Source organism: Artibeus jamaicensis, unplaced genomic scaffold, assembly GCF_021234435.1.
Source record: "Artibeus jamaicensis isolate MK-2021 breed Jamaican fruit bat unplaced genomic scaffold, CSHL_Jam_final contig_464, whole genome shotgun sequence".
NCBI classification, from domain to species: domain Eukaryota; kingdom Metazoa; phylum Chordata; class Mammalia; order Chiroptera; family Phyllostomidae; genus Artibeus; species Artibeus jamaicensis.
Genome location: NW_026521842.1, coordinates 8,312,942 through 8,332,619, shown reverse-complemented (window position 1 = coordinate 8,332,619; position 19,678 = coordinate 8,312,942). Strand labels below are relative to the sequence as shown.

The 19,678-nt window shown below is 47.4% G+C and overlaps 2 protein-coding genes across 2 annotated transcripts in view; one reads left to right on the top strand and one right to left on the bottom strand.

The window, feature by feature from the left end:
• The window catches only part of LOC119047016 (polycystic kidney disease protein 1-like 2), a 78,406-nt gene that overhangs the window by 33,100 nt on the left and 25,628 nt on the right, over window positions 1-19,678 (bottom strand). Inside the window, 13 exon segments of the mRNA XM_053666783.1 lie at window positions 2,105-2,348; window positions 4,766-4,959; window positions 5,533-5,755; window positions 8,467-8,597; window positions 9,231-9,358; window positions 10,037-10,161; window positions 10,735-10,923; window positions 11,686-11,845; window positions 14,981-15,147; window positions 15,269-15,339; window positions 15,885-15,918; window positions 15,920-15,999; window positions 19,052-19,105. Of these exon segments, the coding sequence (XP_053522758.1) occupies window positions 2,105-2,348; window positions 4,766-4,959; window positions 5,533-5,755; window positions 8,467-8,597; window positions 9,231-9,358; window positions 10,037-10,161; window positions 10,735-10,923; window positions 11,686-11,845; window positions 14,981-15,147; window positions 15,269-15,339; window positions 15,885-15,918; window positions 15,920-15,999; window positions 19,052-19,105 (1,800 nt within the window).
• BCO1 (beta-carotene oxygenase 1) overlaps window positions 2,173-19,678 on the top strand; it is an 88,426-nt gene continuing 70,920 nt past the window's right edge. Inside the window, exons 1-7 of the mRNA XM_053666566.1 lie at window positions 2,173-2,295; window positions 7,733-7,931; window positions 8,365-8,495; window positions 9,246-9,369; window positions 13,484-13,802; window positions 16,010-16,135; window positions 19,082-19,175. The gene's annotated coding sequence lies outside the window, so the exon portion shown is untranslated. The remainder of the gene's footprint in view (window positions 2,296-7,732; window positions 7,932-8,364; window positions 8,496-9,245; window positions 9,370-13,483; window positions 13,803-16,009; window positions 16,136-19,081; window positions 19,176-19,678) is intronic.

The following is a 19,678-nucleotide window of genomic DNA, read 5'->3' as shown; positions in this document are numbered from 1 at the left end:
TTCGCCACTGGGGCCTGCACGGTCTGTCTCACTGCTTCGTTCCTTTTCAGGTTTATCTGCGCTCGAATGTGTGACTGTGGTCAGCCCTCAGTGAGTCCACTGCCCCGCACCCTCAGTGGGTCCGCTGGCTTCTCCACACCTGGGATCCGCCCACAGCTGCTGGTGCACCTGGGTCGCGCACCCAGGTCGGTCTGGTGGATCTTTCCTGCCCGACCCCGCTCTGCTGCTGGCTCTGCCCCTCTTACTGGTTTGGCTGAAGGGTTCGTTGTTGTCAGACTTCCCTGTAGTTCAATTTTCTGTGGTTTGGCTGCGTTTTTGTTGTTAAAACTTTATTGTTTTTAAACTTGGTTGTGTGAGAAGGTGCAGTGCTTCCACCTACACCTCCATCTTGGCGGAAGTCTCTTCTAAGGGAATTTAAAAAGAATGAGTGTTGAGGTAGTTAAGCAAAAAATTAAAATATTTTAAAAAGTTAGAGTTGGCCAGAGGCTGCAGGGGGCTCTGTGATGAGCTGCTCAGATTTGTCAATCAAAGGCTTGTTGTCCCAGTTGCTGAGGTCCTGTTGTCAGGGGTGCAAGAGCCACCTCTGCTGAGGTCGTGCACCCTCCTGAGGAGGCCAGTGACCAATGGCAGATTGATGTGGTGCCTGGGTGTGATCAAGACCTGGGCATCTCGACCCAGCTCTGGGAGCTCCAGCATTCTCCGTGAGGCGGCCGGGCTGTCGGCAGGCTGCATTCCAGCTCAGCTTCTCCCTTGGTTCTTCCTGTCTCCTCCCCTCCCTCCCCTCCCTTCCCATGGGCTGATCCCAGACACTCCTTGAAGAACACCTTGCATGCTCAACTCCATCAGAGTCTGCTCTGTGGGAACCAACCTACAGCTGAGGTACTTGAAGTATTAATGTTTAATCCCTTGGGTGAATCAAAGACAGCACTATAAATGCTGCAACTATTTATCTTAAGTTTCATATCATCTTAACATTTAAGAGGTGTGGTGTGTGTAGGGAGGACAGAATGGAGAATGTCTCAGAGCTTTGTGACTGCATACTTGCATGCATTTATGTGCTCACTCAGACACTAACAAATATTTATTGAAGACTCATTATGTGTCAGATGGGGAGCATATATTGCAAAAGTAATCAGAACGTTGTTGTAGTTTGTTGTTTGATCTTGTTTCTGTCCTCACACCTGTTTTATTGTCAGGCAGTTCTGGGTTTGAGTTCTGGCTCCCAGGAGGGTGGCTTTCCACCAGTTAATTGTACTCTCTGGTCCTTGGATGCCTCCTCTGTGAGATGACTCAGGGATTGTGCAGTAAAGGGTGAACTCAACAAGCTTAGGTTGTCCAAACCCTGCACATTTTATAGAAGGGACTGGCTCTTCCGCCAGATCCTGAAAGATAACCTGTAAGTCCTGAGAAGATCCAGCATTATAAGAGTGCCTTTGAGTACCTGGAGCCCTGGGCCACAGCAGATAGTCTATGCTAACAGTGTGACTTTGGTGAAAGCTGTGGGTCTTGTTTGACTCCTGGCGGGAATGGGGGTGGTTTGCTGGAGACTAGTGAAAGTCAGTCATGTGGACGCTCCATACCTATGTGACTGGCCCCCAATTAAACGCTAGACACCAAAGCTCAGGTGAGCTTTTCTTGGTGGCAATATTTTGCATATATTGTCACATGTCATTGCTATGAGAAATAATGGTAAGTGTGCTCATAGGACTCTACTGGGAGAGTACCGCTGGAAGTTCTTGCCTGATCTCTTGTGGTCTCTTTTCTTTGATTATTTTAATTTGTATCCTTTCACTGTAATAAGCCATAATCATGAGTATAACAGCTTTTCTGAGTTCTTTGAGTCCTCCTGGCAAATCATTGAACTTGAGGGTGGTCTTGGGGCCTAGCATAGAGTAAATCCTTAATAAATAGTATTATAATCCTTGTGATGATGTGATGAAAAGGACATTTTTACAGATGAAGAGGCTAGGGGGCCAGCTTGCCTGAGATGACTCTGGGGCCAAGGCCTAGATTTACAACTAGCCTCTTGGCTCCCCATCTGGGCTCCATTCCCTGGAGCTCCCACAAGGGCTCATGCCTGCTCCTCCCTCCTATTCCCTAGGACCATCCAATCTCACCTTGGCCTGATCCTGAGCATCCTTCCTCCTTGCCCAGATCACCACCAGCACATAGGCCACACAGAGACAGCCCACAGTGGCCACAACCACAGGGTTGTCCTCAAAGGTGGCAAAGAGCTCCCTGGTCTGGTGGACATCTATGGCATTGGGCATCACCAAGAATATGCTTCCAAAGAAGGTAAGGTGATTGCAGAGGCAGTGTGTCTGGGAGGGGGTGGTCCGTGGTCCCACCTGCAACCACAAAGAAGCCCTGGTGGAAATACAATCATACCCCTGAACTGTCTGAGCCCGGAGGGAATGATGAGGAGTGGATACTGTCCTAGGGAGGGGCCGGAGAGCCTGTTGTGTGACCAGCTTCAGGATTCTGTTTGGATTTTTTCATTTAACTAAAACATAATTTTAGAATGGGAATATTATCTTTGCACACTTCATTCTCAAAGGGCAAGTGTCCATCTTGTCAGTCTGCTTTGCCTTTCTTAGGTGAGTATTGCAGTTAAAACTAAAGTCCCCTGTGTCCCCCATCCTCCACAACCAATCACATCACACCTTGGTGTATATCATTACAGCCCATTGTCCCACCTGATGCTCGTTTACTGTACAGCTATTTGTTGAATGCTAATTCTGGGCCAGGCAACAGGCTAGGTGCTGAGAGGACATCCAGAGTGACCAGTTCATCGCTGTTGAACTCAACCAACATGCTGAATCCCATGTTCATTGTTTCTTTGATTTCCATTTTATATAGTTTTGTCTTCTCTATGGTCAGATTGGCTAACATAGCAATCTCTGTAACATATGGAGTGCTTACTGTGTGCCAGACACCACACTAAGTACTTATATTCCTAATCTCGTCCAGGTCCTACCCCAACTATAAGTAGCCTTTATCCTCATTTTTCAGATGGGAAAACTCAAAGGGGGAGGGAGGTGACTCATTCCAGGTCACCTTGCTAGAATTGATGAAGTGGGATTGGGCCCAAGTCTATCTAATGTGAGAGCCCATGCCGCCCACCGCTGCACCACCCCACTTTCTGAGCCCCGAGCATCTGAGGGCTGCACTCGGCCAGGCACATGGGGATCAGACAGCTTTTGGGAGCATGGACTGTAGAAGGTCACAACGCACCCAGGGTCTTGTTCACAAGGAACAAGGGCCTGTGCTACAACTGTGGGGAACCTGCTGTGCCTTGGACATCTCAGTGCACCCTCATCTCTTCCTGAAGCTTTGGGGAACTCCCTTTGTGTGGCAATGGAAGCCAGGGTGGGAGTTGACATGGAAACTGCAGCTGCAGCAGCAACAAACCTGGAAGGAGCTTGTCCCCGAGTCCCCTTCTGTGACTCTGTTGCAACCTGGCTTTTTATACTACTTGTGACTGCCATCATTTGATGTTGTGCCATTTGCTTCTTATCTGTGTCCTCTGCTAGGCTGAGAGCTCACTGGTTTTCCTCACCTTTATATTCCCACCAGTTGGCCTGGCACACGGTGACTATTTGTAAAATAAATGAAGGAAGATATTCATAGTCCTGTAGGTAGAGACAGATGTGTGATCAATTTCAACTAGATATGGAGGTTGCTGTTCTTAAGGAGGGTATGAAGTGCTGGGGAATCTGATAGAGGGAGACTCCAGACATCTGAGAAGCTCTCCAAGGAAGGAGGCATTGGAGTGAGAGATTGAAGGGTGAATAGGAATTCACCAGCTGTTGTAGGTAAGATTTCAGGGAGAGAATAGCATGGACAATGGCAAGGGGAAGGGGAAGGGAACCCTGATGACACAGAGATGGCTTCTGATGGCCTCAAAGCCAATGTCTACTGCCAAGACACTGTCACAGTTTTTTCCTTTTGGGGGGCAGAGCTGAGCTGATCTGAGACAAGGGTTTGATTGCAATTAACAGAGCCACATACCATCCAGGGGACCAGTGAGAATGGGCTGGGCTCCGGAGAATCAGTGCCCATATTGCCAAGGCTTATTCTCTGGAAACAGATCTGTGTTTGAGTCCCCACTCCCCTACCTACTAGATGAGGGATTTGGGGCAAGTTAGTTGAATTTCTTGAGCCTTTGTTTTACCACCTGTAAAATGTGAATACCAACTCTCTTAGAGGATTAATGTGAAGATTTGATGAGAGAACACAAGAAAGCATGGAACACAGCACCTGGCATAGAATAAAGGACTCAGCCATGAGTTCATTTCCTTGGAAATGACACTCTGGCCCCTCTCAGCAACCCAGAGTCAGCAGGGCTTCCCAGTCATTTGTCCGTTCATTCAGAGGTCATTTGTTCCTAATAGTGAACAAAGCGTGTTGTTCCTGTCCCAAGTGACTCCCAGTGCACTGAAGGAACAGACATCTTTCAGTGGTCTCCTGAGTGGGTGTAGAACTACCACTCTGCTTAGTGTGTGGAGGAGGCGGGCCTGTGTGCTGCGAGTTCACTGTAGGAAGTCTGACCGAACCAGGGCATGGAGAAGTTTCTGGGAGCAACGCTTCAGGTGGGATCTGAAGGAGGGGTTAACTTCACTGAGTGGGTGTTGGGTTCCAGGCGCACATGCAGAGGCCCATGGAGGGGCTGAAGATGGATCCCCAGAGGCACTAAAACAGGACCCTAAAGGAGCAGGACACACCCAAGCAAGCTGCTCTGTCTTCTTCTCTTCCCTCTCCTTACCTGGCACCCAGAGTTGTCCCAAGTCCTCTGCACCTCATCTCAAAACACACAATGGGAAAGGAAGGTGGTGATGCCAACTGTGATGTCTCTGCCCGGGGTCGGCTCCAGGTCAGACTTGGGGATCACAGTCAGATAGTCGACACCTTCTCCAAAATGCAGGTCCTCTGGGCTCAGGATCCATGTGGACAGCCCATCTGCAGGAAAGGGGGCTCAGGGTCAGCCTGAAGCCTTGGGAGACCGGGCTGATGAACATCATGGAAGAGGGAGATTGAGGTGACTTCACAGGGGACTTCGCAGGGAAGCCAGCCCCAATGGTTTCCCTAGTGTCCTAGGAGTACCCTCTCCTCCTGAGACCAGGAGCGTAGAAGAGGCTCTCCCAGGTTAGTGTACAGAGCACGGCTGCCAAGTCAGACAGGTGAGGGCTCAGATTCTGACTTTGTCCCTTCTTGAATGTGTGACTTGGGACCAGTTACTTGACCTCTCTGTTCTTATCTGGAAAGCGGAGATGTCATTAGTCCCCGTCCCTGAGAGTTGTTGTGAGGGTTGCAATGAGGTCAGTTCTGTAAGTGCTTGTCTGCTTGTTCAGGGCATATAGTTAGTGCTCACCTATTAATAATGACAGTAATGATACTAACAACAAAAATAAGTGCCTAATGTAGCAGGTATTCTCCCACACACACACGCCCCCGTGACTTCTGATTCTTAAGTTTTGAGCTGGTTGCATTCCCAGGAAGCAGCTTGAGGAGCTGACCCAATGATGTGACTACCTGGAGCAACCATTGGTAGAAGGTGAGCTTTGGCTTTGTCGCTGGTCTCGTTGGGGTGGTAGTCATAGCCCAGGCTGAGTGTGAGTGGGATGTCAGGTCTCCAGTGCAGCTGGATCCCCAAAGCTGCCCCCACTGAAGTCAGGTTCACCCACAGAGCTTTAGGACTGGTCAGATTCAGCACAGTTGGCTCACTGTGTCCTTCCGAAAGCCAGGGCAGCAGGATCTGTCATCAGAAACAATCAAATCCAGGGTGTACTGATGTGAATGCCAGTTAGCATCAGGGTTGCTGTTCAGAGCAGGGCAGGGTGAGCACCTGGGGAACTGGAATCCACTCTGTGCTTTGCTCATTCTATTAGTTTCCTACAGCTCCTGTAACAAGTGACCACACACTTGGTGGCTTGAAACAACACAAATTTATCTCATAGTTCTGGAGGCCAGAAGTTCAAAATCAGTTTCACAGGTCTAAAGTCGGCAGGGCTGGTTCCTTCTAGTGGCTCTTTGGGAGAATTTATTTCTTTGCCTTTTCCCACATCCCTTGGTTCATAGCTCCTTCTTCCCATCACCTTGCCCTCTTGCTTTTGTAATCAAATTGCCTTTCTCTCTTCTGGGATCAACTCCCCTTCTGCCTCCCATTAGTAAGGACCTTGTAATGACATTGGTCCGACCTAGATAATCCAGGATCATCTCTATAACTCAAGATCCTTTAGTCACATCTGCAAAGTCCCTTTTGACATATTCACAGGTTCGGGGATGAGAACGTGGACATCTCGGGGGTCTTTATTCAACTTACCATGGTCGTCAAGCTGTGCACTCCAGCTCAGGGCTGCGTCTGCACAGAAAGAGCAGAGGCTTTTTCTAATTCACACAGAGGTGCCTTTCTGTGAACTAGTGGTGGTGTTGATGACAGTGTTGATCAAGTATGTGTGAGTTAGAGCACAGGTTGTAGAGGCAGAGAGACCTCTGTTTGGTTCTTGACTCCACCCTGTATTAGCTCTGGGACTTCTGGCCAATTAACAAACCACTCTGAGTCTCAGTTCCTGTCATTCATAGAACACATAGACTCTAGACTCATTGAGAGTATTAAAAATGATATTGCACATAAAATGTTTAGCCAAGTGCCAGATACACAATAACATGCAATAATAGTTGCTCTTACTCTGTTATCATTCTTACATCAGAAATTCTCATAACCTTTCTCCATTTAATCAGCTCTGTGCATTAACTAATACTCTCCATTCCCTTTTTAAAACAGACTGATGTATGCCCATTGCACACTGTTTACTCCTGGTAGCCCTCTGTGGTAGAGGCCCCAATGTACTGCCCATCTCCGCCTTGCAGGAAGGACCTGCTGCCCAATCCCAAGGAGTGGAGTCAGTAGACAGGCTCCAGCTCCCAGGTCTTTCAGGGTCTGTCCTAGCTGCAGACTCACCTGTCCTCAGGGCCTCTCTTCCTGGGGCCACCTGCATTCAGTGGCCGAGCAAGGAGGAGGGTATAAGGTCCAGGCATATTGGCCCGATGCAGGATACTCTTGTCCCATTGGGATTTTAATTTATGGAAGCAACTGAGTGATGAGGACATGGAGAGGTCAATGCCATTTAAATAAAAATGTGTTACATGCATTTCCTGAGGAGTGAGGACCTGCCATGCCACACAGGGCTGCAGGGGAAGTGCCGACCAGGAGGCAGAGGCTGACATGGCGATGGAAAGCCCTAGCCTTGGCCTTTGTTAGGGTTTCCAAAGGGAAGGAACACAGGACAGAGCGAACAGTTTAGGATTGACCAGTCTGAATAATTCTGGCTGGCTTAGGCTGCAGGGGTGGTCTCTAATTGCCTGGTACCTGGCCCTGGGGTAATTTTGGTCAAGGTTGAATACTGGCTTGGCATGTGAGCATTAGATAAAGGGGATAGCTGGGGTAGAGACTCAGGATCAGTTGGCGTGCCTGTGAAAGGCATGAGCCCTTTGCTATCTCTAAGGACTGGCTGGCCCTGGGAGGGACAGTCCCTCCTCACCAGTAAGATTTTTAAGATGTCAAAACAACATAAGATACAGAAAATGACAAACACAATTACTATAACCCAGATGGCTAATACTTGCTGCAGGGTTCCCTCTGGACTGACTGAGGCTGTGTGAGATCTGCATTCGAGTCATCTGTAATCACTGACTTCTGCCCAGTCCCGTTTTCTTTGTTTTCTCTTCTCAGGTAGTTGATCTCTAGGAAGCATCTTGCACTGAAAGTTCTTTCTCAAATCCTGCTTCTAGAGAACCCGACGAATAACGTCTCTGCAGTAATCCTGGCAGCCCTCTCCTACCGGTCAAGGCACGCGCTCACCGATGAGCAGTTGTGTCTGACCTGCTCGTGCCCAAACCTGCCTATGTCCATTGTGCTTGTGACGCTAAAGGTCAGTTTTGATCATGCATTTCACACAGTGACAAAGTAGGAGTGTGAAAAGAATGATGTGCATAAAAACTTAAGTTGACTGTTTTGAGAAGATAATAAAGATGAGTTGCTAAAAATTGTTATTGAATTAGTCATTGATGTGAAAACTGTAAAGGATTAGAAAAAATCGTTAAACTCTTCCAAGAATCTGAACTCATATGGCACTGTGGTGTGCTTACAGTTTTCATTAACTAAAAAGGAAATCTAACTGGACCTTTCAGAGGCTATGTTATGTAATGAAGATGATTAAAATTCCAAACAACAGATTTAAAGAAACTTTTTAGTTGTATACCCAAAATTTATAATGATGTACTTTTATAGTTTCAAGTTAAAATACAATGTTTAAAATTGGATCATTTTTAATAATTCTCCTCCTTAATATATATTTTTCATAGCCAACCAACTGTTAGTCCCAACCAAGTTGAAGAAGACAAAGGGCCACCTGACTTCTACCTCATCTACAACATCCACCATCTACACGCATCGCCAACATCCACCTTAATATTCTCTGACAGATTCTTCATGGGTACGAACTGTCCACCAGGGCTGGTCAGAGAGAGGCCACTGACAGTTCCAATGACATCAAAGTGCCCTTGGGCTGGGAAAGAGCTCTTTGGGAAACTCATCATCCGAAATTAAGAACAAGGAGTTTTGGCCCAGGTGCCCCAAAATTGAAAGGTGAAGAGGTCCCTATGTGAAGTCATGAGGTTTCCTAAGAGGAGATGGACAAGTGGCCCTTGCCTTTAAGGGTAAATTGGGGCCCTGCCTTTAGCTGCTGCTGGTTTTTCTGGTGGGTGTCTACGTGTCAGGTCTGTAGCTTCTGAAAGCTGGACCTAGAGAACCCAGTCAGACTGGCTATAGCTGAGCAGTTACTAGACTGTAGAACAGTATGAGTCTTTCTTCTGGCAAAACCAACAAGTCTCTAAGAGAGAGAAGTTTGTTCATTTTCACTGGGGTGCAAGGAGCAAAGAGTCAGGTGTGCACTAATTTGGGAATGGAAAATAGCAAACCCTAGGTTTGCTATTTCCTAATTATGGAATGAAGTTGATTTGGGAACCAGAAGGCCTGGGTCTGAGTCCCAGCTCTCCCACTTTTACTTGTGGCCTTGGGCAAGTCATGGAACCTCATCTGTCAAATGGGCATCATGATACTATGTAATTGACAGGGTTGTTATCAGTCAACATAACTGAGCAAATGCTGTGTAAGTGCTTTGTAGATTGATTGTAAAGGGCTATTCCCAAGCAGGATATTACTGTTGTTACCCTTATGTCCACAGGCTGTTGACCATCCTCCAAGGAGCCAAGGGAGGAGGCAGCAGGCAGGGTGAAGGTCACAGAGCTGGCAGCAGCAATGTGCACAGAGGAGCCTTGCAAACTCCGGGGCTGAATTCTGGTCATGAGGTGAGAACAGAGGTGCTGGGAGGAAGGAGAAAGTCTGTGTCAGAGGAATATGTGACCGTTCATTACACTATAGGGAGGACTGTGTGACCATCAGAATAGGCTGCTCTCTTTTGACCCCCCTGATATGGTTTCACATGTTTGTGTCAGTAGCAGTATGAAAGGCAGGCGATACCCCTACCCTGGGTTGGAGGCCCTGGAGGACAGGGCTTTAGCCAGCTTTGTTTACTGCTTTACCCCCAATATCTAGAACAGTGTCTGGAACATACTGGTGGTCAGTACATATTTTGTTGGATGAATAAATGAGCTTTGATGTGGACATTTGTCTAGGATTATCTCCCCTGCCTACTTGACTTTTGATGTCATGGGCTCCCAACCCCATCTTTACAGCCTTTGACCTTGTCCCATCTGGATAAATTGGAGATCTGGTTTCAAAACCGAGCTCTGATCAGCATGCTGCTCTGGGAAACTGCCTCCATGATCCAAGAGGTCAACCCAACACAGGGACATCTCTCATTGAAAAGCCCTTCTCACTTCTAAGTCCTGTCACTTCTCCCACCTGCAAGGCTGGTCTCCTGGGCTCTGCCTGTCACAGGGTTTTGAGATGTGGGTGTGGAACAAGCCAGATCTGGGGACAGGCTTTCTTGGAGACCCACAGTATGGCTGTTACCTGTTTCTATACACCAAGATGGAGGGTGTGGCCAGTGTGGCCGGAAGGCGCCTGGGCAGTCTCCCCAGCAGGAGGGCAGACTGTACATGCTCCACAGCTCTGAGCAGCTGGGACACTGTAGCCACCTGGAAAAGAAAGCAGGGGTGTGTAGAAAGGAGAGGGAGAAAGGAGAGGAGAGAGGAAGGAGAAGGAAGACAGGGAGGAAAATAAGAGAAAGGAAAGAGAGATTAGAGAGAGAAGAGGGAGGAGATAAAACAAAAGAGACCTGTCTATGTATCACCTCTGGTTACTGTCACAGGCTGGTGTGGGACCTTCGACAGGGACTGAGTGAGGCAGAGACCATGATGGGATGCCATTAATTGGGAGAACAAAGAGTAAGCACTTATGAAACTTCTAACACTTGCCTTACATGAACCCTTTTCATCTTCAGATGAGTAATTCTGTGAGGCAGTTATAGGTAAGCGACAGATGCAGCATTCGAATTCATCCTGCCTCCTGCCAGAGCCTGCTCTTGGCCTGCTATACCACACTGACTCCCAGAAGTTATGGTCTCTGGAACCTTCCTTCAGCTCCCTAGAAAGGACTTTAATTTCCATGTCTCAGTTTCCTCATCTGCAAGATGTGGTGAAAGATCCATCTAGAAATGCTGGTGTGAGCTGGGCACATCGTAGGTGTGAGGTCTGCTTCTGGGCTGGGACACCTATCTGGCTGCCATTGGCTTCCAAAGGCTCTTCGAGTCTGTCCCTCAGGGAAGCCTCTAGCATGCTGCCCACAGCCTGAAACAGGTCCCTGGTGGCTACCTGGCGCCTCTGGTCCTCAGGATGGGCCTTGACATTCACTGCCAACAGGGCCTCACTGGCATGCTGCAGAGCCTGGCTGGCCCCCCACTGGGCTCGTCCAAAGGGGAAGGAAAAAGAGCATGAGCCCCTCCCCAGGATTCATGGGATGGGGGCTAGAAGGGAGGGGAACAAGGTGGGGACCCAAACTAGGGAAAATATGGGCCAGGCGCATCACATCAGCTGCTTGTATCACCAACTCGAGGTGGGTGTGCCCTCCCCAGTAGAGTAGCCTGGTCCATCTTGGGATCCTTTCCAGACTGTCTTGCAAAATGCCCAGAATATAGTAGGCTTTCAGTAAACATTCATTGACTGGATGGGTGAATGAATGGATAGATGGATGGGTGAGAGTTACCCACCAGGAGGGGCGGGGAAGCTGGGGTATATGTGCCCCAGCCAATTCATCACTGACCACAGTATCGATTCCCTGACATGTTCAAGCCTCCATGTGGGAGGCAGTACGCAGGGGTTGGAGGGGGGTAGATGTCAGAAATGAAAGAAAGGCTAGAGCTGGTGGCTGGGTGTCAGGCTGCTGTGCACTGAAGTGGGAGACATGGGTGGTCAGTAGCATTGTCTGGACACACACTTAACCACCCAATAATTAGTTAAATTTACTGGCAGAGTGTGATGTGTAAGCACACAGACCATCACACCCAGAAGGAGACACAGAGCACTTTTCCTCCCTTAGCATCACCCTTATAGGACTTTTGGAAAGAGATGGTGGAAATCTTGGCTGCCTGTGCTGGGGTGAGTTGTCATGCACCAGAGAGGTACATGTCCCATGGCTTGGCTCAGTGGCCAGAAACTATTCACCTGGGCCAAGGGCGTGAGCTCCTAACTGCGATGGATCACCTCTCTCAGCACCGAGGCCATCTCTTGTACCCTCTGCACGTCCCCCAGGGTGGTAGTGACTGCAGACAGTGACCTCAGCACATGCTCTCTGACCTTGGTACAGAGGGAGGAAGGTAAGGACAGGAAATGTAATTCCAGTGGTTTGCTGAAACAGTTTTAGAAAGATTTAGGGTCAGAGAAAGGGACCAGACTCCTCTGGGGTTTTTCAAAGCCCACAGACCTTTCTTTGCCTCATAGAACATATGGTAGACAGAATAATGGCTTCCCAAAGATGTCCACATACTAATTCCTGAGACCTATGAATATGTTATCTCACATGGCAAAAGGGACCGGCAAAATCACTATGGAGATTTGATTAAGTTAAGGATTCTGAGATGGAGTGTCCCAGATTAAGCAGGTGAAACCACTATGATCACAGGGGTCTTTATAAGAGGGAGGGAGGAGAGTCAGAGTCGATGGAGGCAGGAGTGGTGGAGAGGGAGAGGGGAAAGAGAAGAAAGGAGGGGAAGGGAGTAGGGGCAGGATTTGAAGTCACTAAGCTTTTGGCTTTGAAGATGGTGAGAGGAACCTAGGCAACTTGTAGAAGCTGGAAAATACAAAGGGTGGATTCTTCCCTAGGCCTCCAGACAGTACACAGCTCTGCCAACACCTTGACCACAGCCCAGTGAGACTCCTCTCAAACTTCTGGCCTCCGGCACTGTGAGATAATACATTTGTGTTGTTTCAAGCCACTAAATTTGTGGTAATTTGTTACAGCAGCCATAGGACACTAATACAGAATGTTTCAGTTTTCCCCAAATCTTCAAATTAAATCCATAAAACTTTTGGCATCATTTCAAAACAAGTCACATCTCAGGGTGGCACTTGTGACCAGAATGGCATGGTATTCAGAAATCACATTGCTTTGCCCGCCCAGTGCGGATGGCAGATCTTGTGGCAGGCTGGGGTCCCTGCGTGCCTTTGGAGAGATTGGGGACAAGGATGCCTCCTCCTCATCCACTGACTCCCACCCTAAGCCTTCAGGGGCTTCTGAGGAATGTGCTTTCTAAGCCACAAAGCCCTACTGAGGGGCTGGACAGGGGCTGGCTTTGGCAGCAGCACAGACAAACTAAGAATATTATTTCAGCACTGCCCCACAGAACTCTCTGCATTGAAGGAAACATCTTTAATGTGTTGTCCAATGAAGTAGCCACTCACCAAATGTGATGGTTAAGCCTTTGGAATGTGGCCAGTACCACTAGAGAACTGAATTTTTAACTTTGTTAATTTTCATTTAATTTATTATGATTTTTATTTACTGATTTGAGAGAGAAAGGTAGGGAGAGAGACAGGGAAAAAAACCTATCAACTTATTCCACGTATTCATGCATTCATTTGTTGATTCTTGTATGTGCCCTGACCAGAGGTGGAATGTCCAACCTGGAGCATTGGGATAATGCTCTAACCAACTCAGCTGCCCAGCCAGGGCTATTTCATTTTAACTCAAATGTAAGTAGCTGGACATGGCTAGTGGAAACCACTTGGGACAGCACAGATGCAAATGAACAACCCTTCTCACAGTCGGCTAGTCACAGTTTGCTCAGTCTAACCATCAAGCAGTTTTTCATGGCAGCTGCAGATTGTTGTGTGTCTGCCATTAGCTCAGGGTGTATACAGGCTTGGATAGAGGAAAGAACAGGCCAGTATACAAGGGGACTCTTGTTAGAATGTTCTGGAAGGGAAACTCAGAAAATGATCAGTTTTGTGCTTGCCTGTGTAGGCACCGTCCTTGTCACCGTCTTGGAGGTGGTCTACATGGAGATGTCACTGGCCCCTGATCCTCTGGCCGATGGATTTATTCGGCGGGAGAATGAGGGGCAGGAAGAAAAAGAGCTGGAAGTTATTGTCCCAGTGTCCTCCCTGTCAGGTCACTGTGGGTTGACTGCTTCATTCTTCAAAAGCCACTGCTCCTACCAGGCAGCCCTCTTCACACACAGCGGCCCCCTTTGGGTTCTCGTCACTTCAGGTGGAGCTGCTGCTGTCCTGTGTCATCTGTGTGCTCAGCAAACAAAGGACATCCAAAGGGAAATGCATCACAGGTAATGCTCTGAGTGAATGCAACCAAGAACCAGGTGGGGGTATGTCTGTATATGGGGGCTCTAATGTGAAGCCAAGGGCTGGGAGAGAGGGCTGGGAGGGCTGGAGGTGGATGGGGGAAAAGCCAACCTGGGTGTGAACCATCTTCGCCACCTACTAGAAACGGGGACCTGGGCAAGCTACTAAAATTCTTACCCTGTCTCTTCTTCTGTAACATAAATGGGGACCTGGCCATTTACTTTGTGGGGTTTTAATGGGGTTTACACACCCTTAAAGCCCTAATTCAGGGCCTGACAGCACATAATGTGTGCTCAAAAAATGATTGTTACTTCTCCATACTTAATTACTTTGACAACCACCACTCCTTTGCATTAAAAGTTCTTACTGTGTTTCCTGCACTGTGCCCAGTACTTTCATGAAAACCTTTCAGGGAACCAGAGAAGTCTTTCTTCCCTCCTCCCTGCCCAGCAGGTATGCGTGATGCTGTGTGTGGTGCAGACATGTTGCGTGCCTGCGAGTGCATATTCATATTCACGTACCATGCACTGGGAGCGGAAGTAATCATACGTTCTGCAGTAGTTATTTATAACAGTTTATAACACATGGAGTGGCCATTTGGTGGATTAAAAGTGATTGGATGTGGGCAATTTCATATGGTTCGACCTATAGTTACAGTGAATTTAATTATTATTTCACTCTCACTATGACCTTATTAGGAAAATACTATTATCTCCATTTTCCAGATGTGGGAAACTGGGGCTTAGGGAGGTTCAGTCACCAGCTTGTGATAATATATATGGTGACAGAGTTAGGACAGCATCTAAGTCCAACTCCAAGCCATTAACCTTGTGACTGAAACCAGGTCTTTTTCCCCCTCTAGCCTCAGTATCATCATCTTCAATAGGAAGGACTGTAGCGATACTCCAAGTCCCTTCCCACCCTAGGAGCCCATGACTCCATGAGGCTGAGCAGAGACAGCCTTAGTTTTCTGTCACTTACTGAAAGGACCAAAAGAACGAGGTAATAATGTCAACAGCTTAGGAGACACCAAAGGCTTCTTCACAGACCCCTGAACACTGCTCCCCACCCCGAATAGCTACATACAGACCACGGGGGCCCCAGAAGAAGGCATAAAAGTGCTCATCTCAAGTACCTTCTGTCTGGCGCTGTTCTCTGTGGCTGCCGGGATCCCAGCCCCTGGCACTCCTGGTCCAGCATGGAGGACACAGACCTGGCCAGCTGGAAAAGCCACTCTGGACCCTGCTCCCCTTGAAGAGCAGCAGTAATGTTCTCTGACACTGCAGCCTGGAATGCCCCATCCTCAACATGAGTGTCTCCAAGTCCCACCTGCAGGAAACCAGAAACATGCTTTGTGCAGGGAAGACCTCGACTCGTTGGTTCTTGTTCAAGAACAAGAGCCTGATGTCACAGATCTTCATGTGGGAAAGTACAGAGCAGGCCTGGAAACCTTTGCACCTGGCGTGGAGGCCTCAGACATTTTCTGAGCTTTGAGGGCAGCAGACAGCTTGCACCAGGCACCTGATGGTCAATAAAAACAAGCCTTGGGCAAGTCACTGCTTTACCCTTCACTGCCCTCCACATGGCACTCTCAATCCCTTCCCAGTCCACTGGCTTCCAACCCTTGCCATTTACTTGGGATTTTATCCAGCCTCTGCCTTATAGCCCTGTTAGCTGATCTTGGTCCTCCTTCCTCTTGACTTCAAACCTACTGGCCTAATTCATCCATGGGTCCTTCCGCTCCAACCACCTCAGGTCCCCTGCTCTAAGCCCCCAGGACCCTACCCTTATTCTGGCCACTAATCATTTGTAGAGAAGAGCTTGGACAAATTCTCTACAGATGATGCATTTCCTTGTTGCCTGCCTGCAGGGCCACCCCCTCCTTGGTTTGCCACCGCTACCTCCCATTTCCATTGGAATGTGCAACCTCTGGCATATACAAGGTACACAGAATGTCAGGCATGACTATGCCGTTGTGAAAGGGTAGGAAGAAGAACAGCAAAGCTGACTGCTACCCGTCACTCCGTGGTAAGATAGGAGAGTTCCAGAACTCAAAGGCCACCTACCACATGACCACTGGAAGTGTAAATCCTCATCACTTATCCAGCCAGGCCAGAGTCACTGTTGTGAAAGGATCCACGTACCGACCAGGTTCCACGTATACCTCCACATCCCCTTTATCTCTCTGCAGGAAAAGCAGCTGGTTTGTGGGAGACCTGGGCACCCCACCCTCTACCTCAGAGCTGTCTGTGCCAAGGTGTGGAATGGAGACAGACCCTGTCTGATCTGCCCAGCTCCCCTCAGGACAGATCACTGAGTAAGTAACGTTAGTTGGAACGTGGGCTCAGTGCAAAGGGTCCACCGTGTGTTCAACTGCGCTGTCAAAGCCTGCTCTAGGCAAGCCCTGTGCGTGATACCTAAACAAACAGCACTGTAGACCTGGCCCTGTCCTTAGAGTTATTGGGTTGGCCACAAAAGTCCGTTTGGTTTTTTCCATAAGGTGGCTCTAGTAGCACTTAGTTGTTTTTAATTTCATTTGAAACAATTTTGTTGGATCATATTGTGACAGCTTTCATATGTGCATTTAAGAAAAACTTACCAGAATTAATGAATTTTTGTGTAGCCATTTTAATATTAAAGATGGAAGAAAATACATAACATTTTCATCATATTATGATTTATTATTTCAAGAAAGGCAAAAATGCAACTGAAGTGCAAAAAAAGATACGTGTACTGTATAGAGAAGGTGATGTGAATGATCCAAAATGTCAAAAGTGATTTGTGAAATTTCAAGCTGGAGATTTCTCTCTGGCTAATGCTCCATGATTGGGTAGACCAGTTGAAGTTGGTAGTGAGCAAATTGAGACATTAATTTGAGAACAATCAACATTATACCTATATGGGAGCTAGGCATCATACTTAAAATAACCAAATCAGTAAAGTTATTTGTAAAAATGAAAATTCTGTTTTATTTTATGGAAAAATACCCTACAGACTTTTGGGCCAACCCAATAGTAGGGAAGACAAACAAGGAAACCAGTGATTAGAGCACAGAGTGCTACTCTGGCTGGGTAGCTCAGTTGGTTAGAGTGTTTCCTGATACTCCAAACTTGTGGGTTTGATTTCCAGTCAGGGCACATACAGGAGACAACCAATGAATACATAAATAAATGTGTAGCAGTGGGGAATTGCAACCCGCCCCACCATTCTTTCGACCATTGTTTCTGTAAATGCTGACTCTGACTCATTTGCAGCTTGTAGATAAGCAGTGTGTTTATGTAAGACTCCTAGGAACTAACTTCAAAAGATACAAATTCCAGCCTTCAGGCATTCCAGCTCTGGAAGATTTACTGGCCTTCAGCCATGGAGCCAGGATGACATGAGCTGGGATGACTAAGCCAGGATGATGCACACCGGACTATCACTTGCCTGATCAGAATGGACTGTGCTCATCTGCACGTAGAGAACTTTGCAACCCCCTCCCATCAGGGGGTCAACTCTTTGTTCTGATTCCACTTTCCCTCCTTGTAGAAATCTCTGCTTACACTGAGAGGTGGAGATGGGCTTTGAGACATGAGTCTCCCATCTTCTGGATGGCCAGCATCTGAATAAATAAGCCACTTCCCTCTGACATCAGCACTTGTTTCTCGAGTATTGGCTTTCAAAGCAGCAGGCAATTGGACTTGTGTTTGGTTATAAGTGGAATGACAAGCTGATGTTTCTCTCTCTCTCTCTCAAATTAAAATAAAAAAAATTAAAAAGTAAAAAAAAAAAAACCCCAAACCCACAAAGTGCTAACTACTGCAGGAGAGGGAGCCCAGAAGATTATGAGAATGTAGGAGAGGGGGTACAGGTTAAGAATGTAGGCCTTGGGGCCAGCCAGGTTGCAAACTGGATCATTGGCCCTGGCCGGTATCTAACCCTCACAGAGCTTCTGTTCCTCCGAGGGTTTGATAGCGTCTGACTCCTGGGATTGCTGTGGATCAAATGAGAGAGACTAGTGACGTACTCCCTCTTGTGTCTGGTGCTAAGGAGGGCACCAAGTTGTAACCTCTACAAAGCAGAGAGCTGGCATCAGGGCAAGCTCCCCCAGAGGACAGGACCCCAGAGCTGTTGGGAAGTTGGAAGAGTGAAAGTGAGCAGGGCAACAGTGAAGACCATGTGGATTTTAGGAAGAGGGATCATTCAGTGTGCTCCTGGAGTCAGTTCTGGTAGGATCTATTGAACAGCCCGTGCCCAGAGGGCTTGACCTGGAATAACAGGAGGCAGCGGCAGCAGCATTCAACCCCCAGTGGTCTCCCTTGGCCTGATAATAAAACCCAAGTCCTCTTGCCTTGGCACGTTAGCCCCTGACCCCATGTGGTCTGACTTCTGTCCATCTCTCTGTAATCTCCTACGTCCTCCCCGTCCTCCACACGGGCCTCAGAGCTCTCTGCGCCATGCACCCAGAAAGCTGTCGTGTTGCTTTCCAGCAGGGCTGATTGTTTTATCTTCAGGTCCCCACTTAATGTCACCTCTTCAGAGTCCTTGTCTGATCACATTTGCTAGACCACCCTCTGTTAGTTGCTGCCACTGAGCCCTATTGGTTCTAGATAGACACATCAGAATTCTTAATTACATGCTCATTTGTTTGTTAGGCTCACCCAGTAAGTTTCACTGAAGGTAGGGATCATGTCTATTTATTCACCTTTGTATCCCCAGCCCCTAATACAAGTCTTGAACACTGTAAATGTGAGTCTTTGTGATGGAATAAATGGATGCATGAGCAATGTCAACAACAAAGAGTTGAAGATAGTCTTGCTATGAAAACTAAAGAACCTGGGCCTATTTTCTAATGTGAGTATTAAAAGAAACACATTTTCCTCTGAGCACTGCCTTGAACCCGCAACCTTTTGGTGTATGGGACAACACTCCAACCAACTGAACTATTTGGCCAGAGCAGAAATATTTTAAAATTTTCCTTGTGATCTTTTTCTTTTACCCATTCATATTTTTTAGAAGGTTGTTGTTTAATTTCCAAGATGGCTAAAAGATATGTTCACATTTTAGATATCTTATATTATTGTTGTCTTTTAACATAGAGAACATGCTTTGTTTAATTTCAATCCATCTGGGTCTTTTCCAGAAGAAGAAATAATGGTGATTCCTTGTACACTGAAAAACCAAAACTGAAAAGTAAAACAGAGTGTGCTTGGACATTTTTTTCTTGTGAGGTTGTGTTTTAATAAAATACTCATGTTCTTTTCCTCGGCATTCGTTCCAGATGGTTCTTGGAGACTGGAAGGAGCTGTGAACACAGTGGGAAGGGATGTCAAACTTTGGTGGTATTTATCAAGTTGCCAAAGGACAGTCAGAAGGTATGCTAAAGGGCCACAGGGGATCTGCCTGTCTTTGGAAATGGTTAAGGGGAACACAGCAGACATTCAGGTCTCAGGGAAATGGTCAAAAGCAAAACCACTGCATTCACCACTGGGTTAAAGACACCTCTTCAGTAATGCAGCTGCCAGTGCAGATAAAAGACAAGAATTAGATTCAGACAGGCAGCTGTGTGCTCTGAATGTTTAACTACCAGCTGAGGAGGTTGGGGTGGGGAGCCCTGATTTATATTTGTAGCGTTTGCTAGTTTCTATGGTGTTTAGGACTGGGCAAAAGTAGCTTTACAATTGTGAGTATGCCATTATAATAATCATAACCCACGTCTTTTTCCATATGAACAACTGTAAACCTACCTTTGCCCACATCTGTATTCCCACAAGAGCTACCAAACTGACGTCACTGAATGTTGAGTGAGAAGAGGTGGGCAAGCTGGTAGCACCTGGCCTTGGCACCTCGTGGCGTGTTTCCAGATCCTCTATTGGCC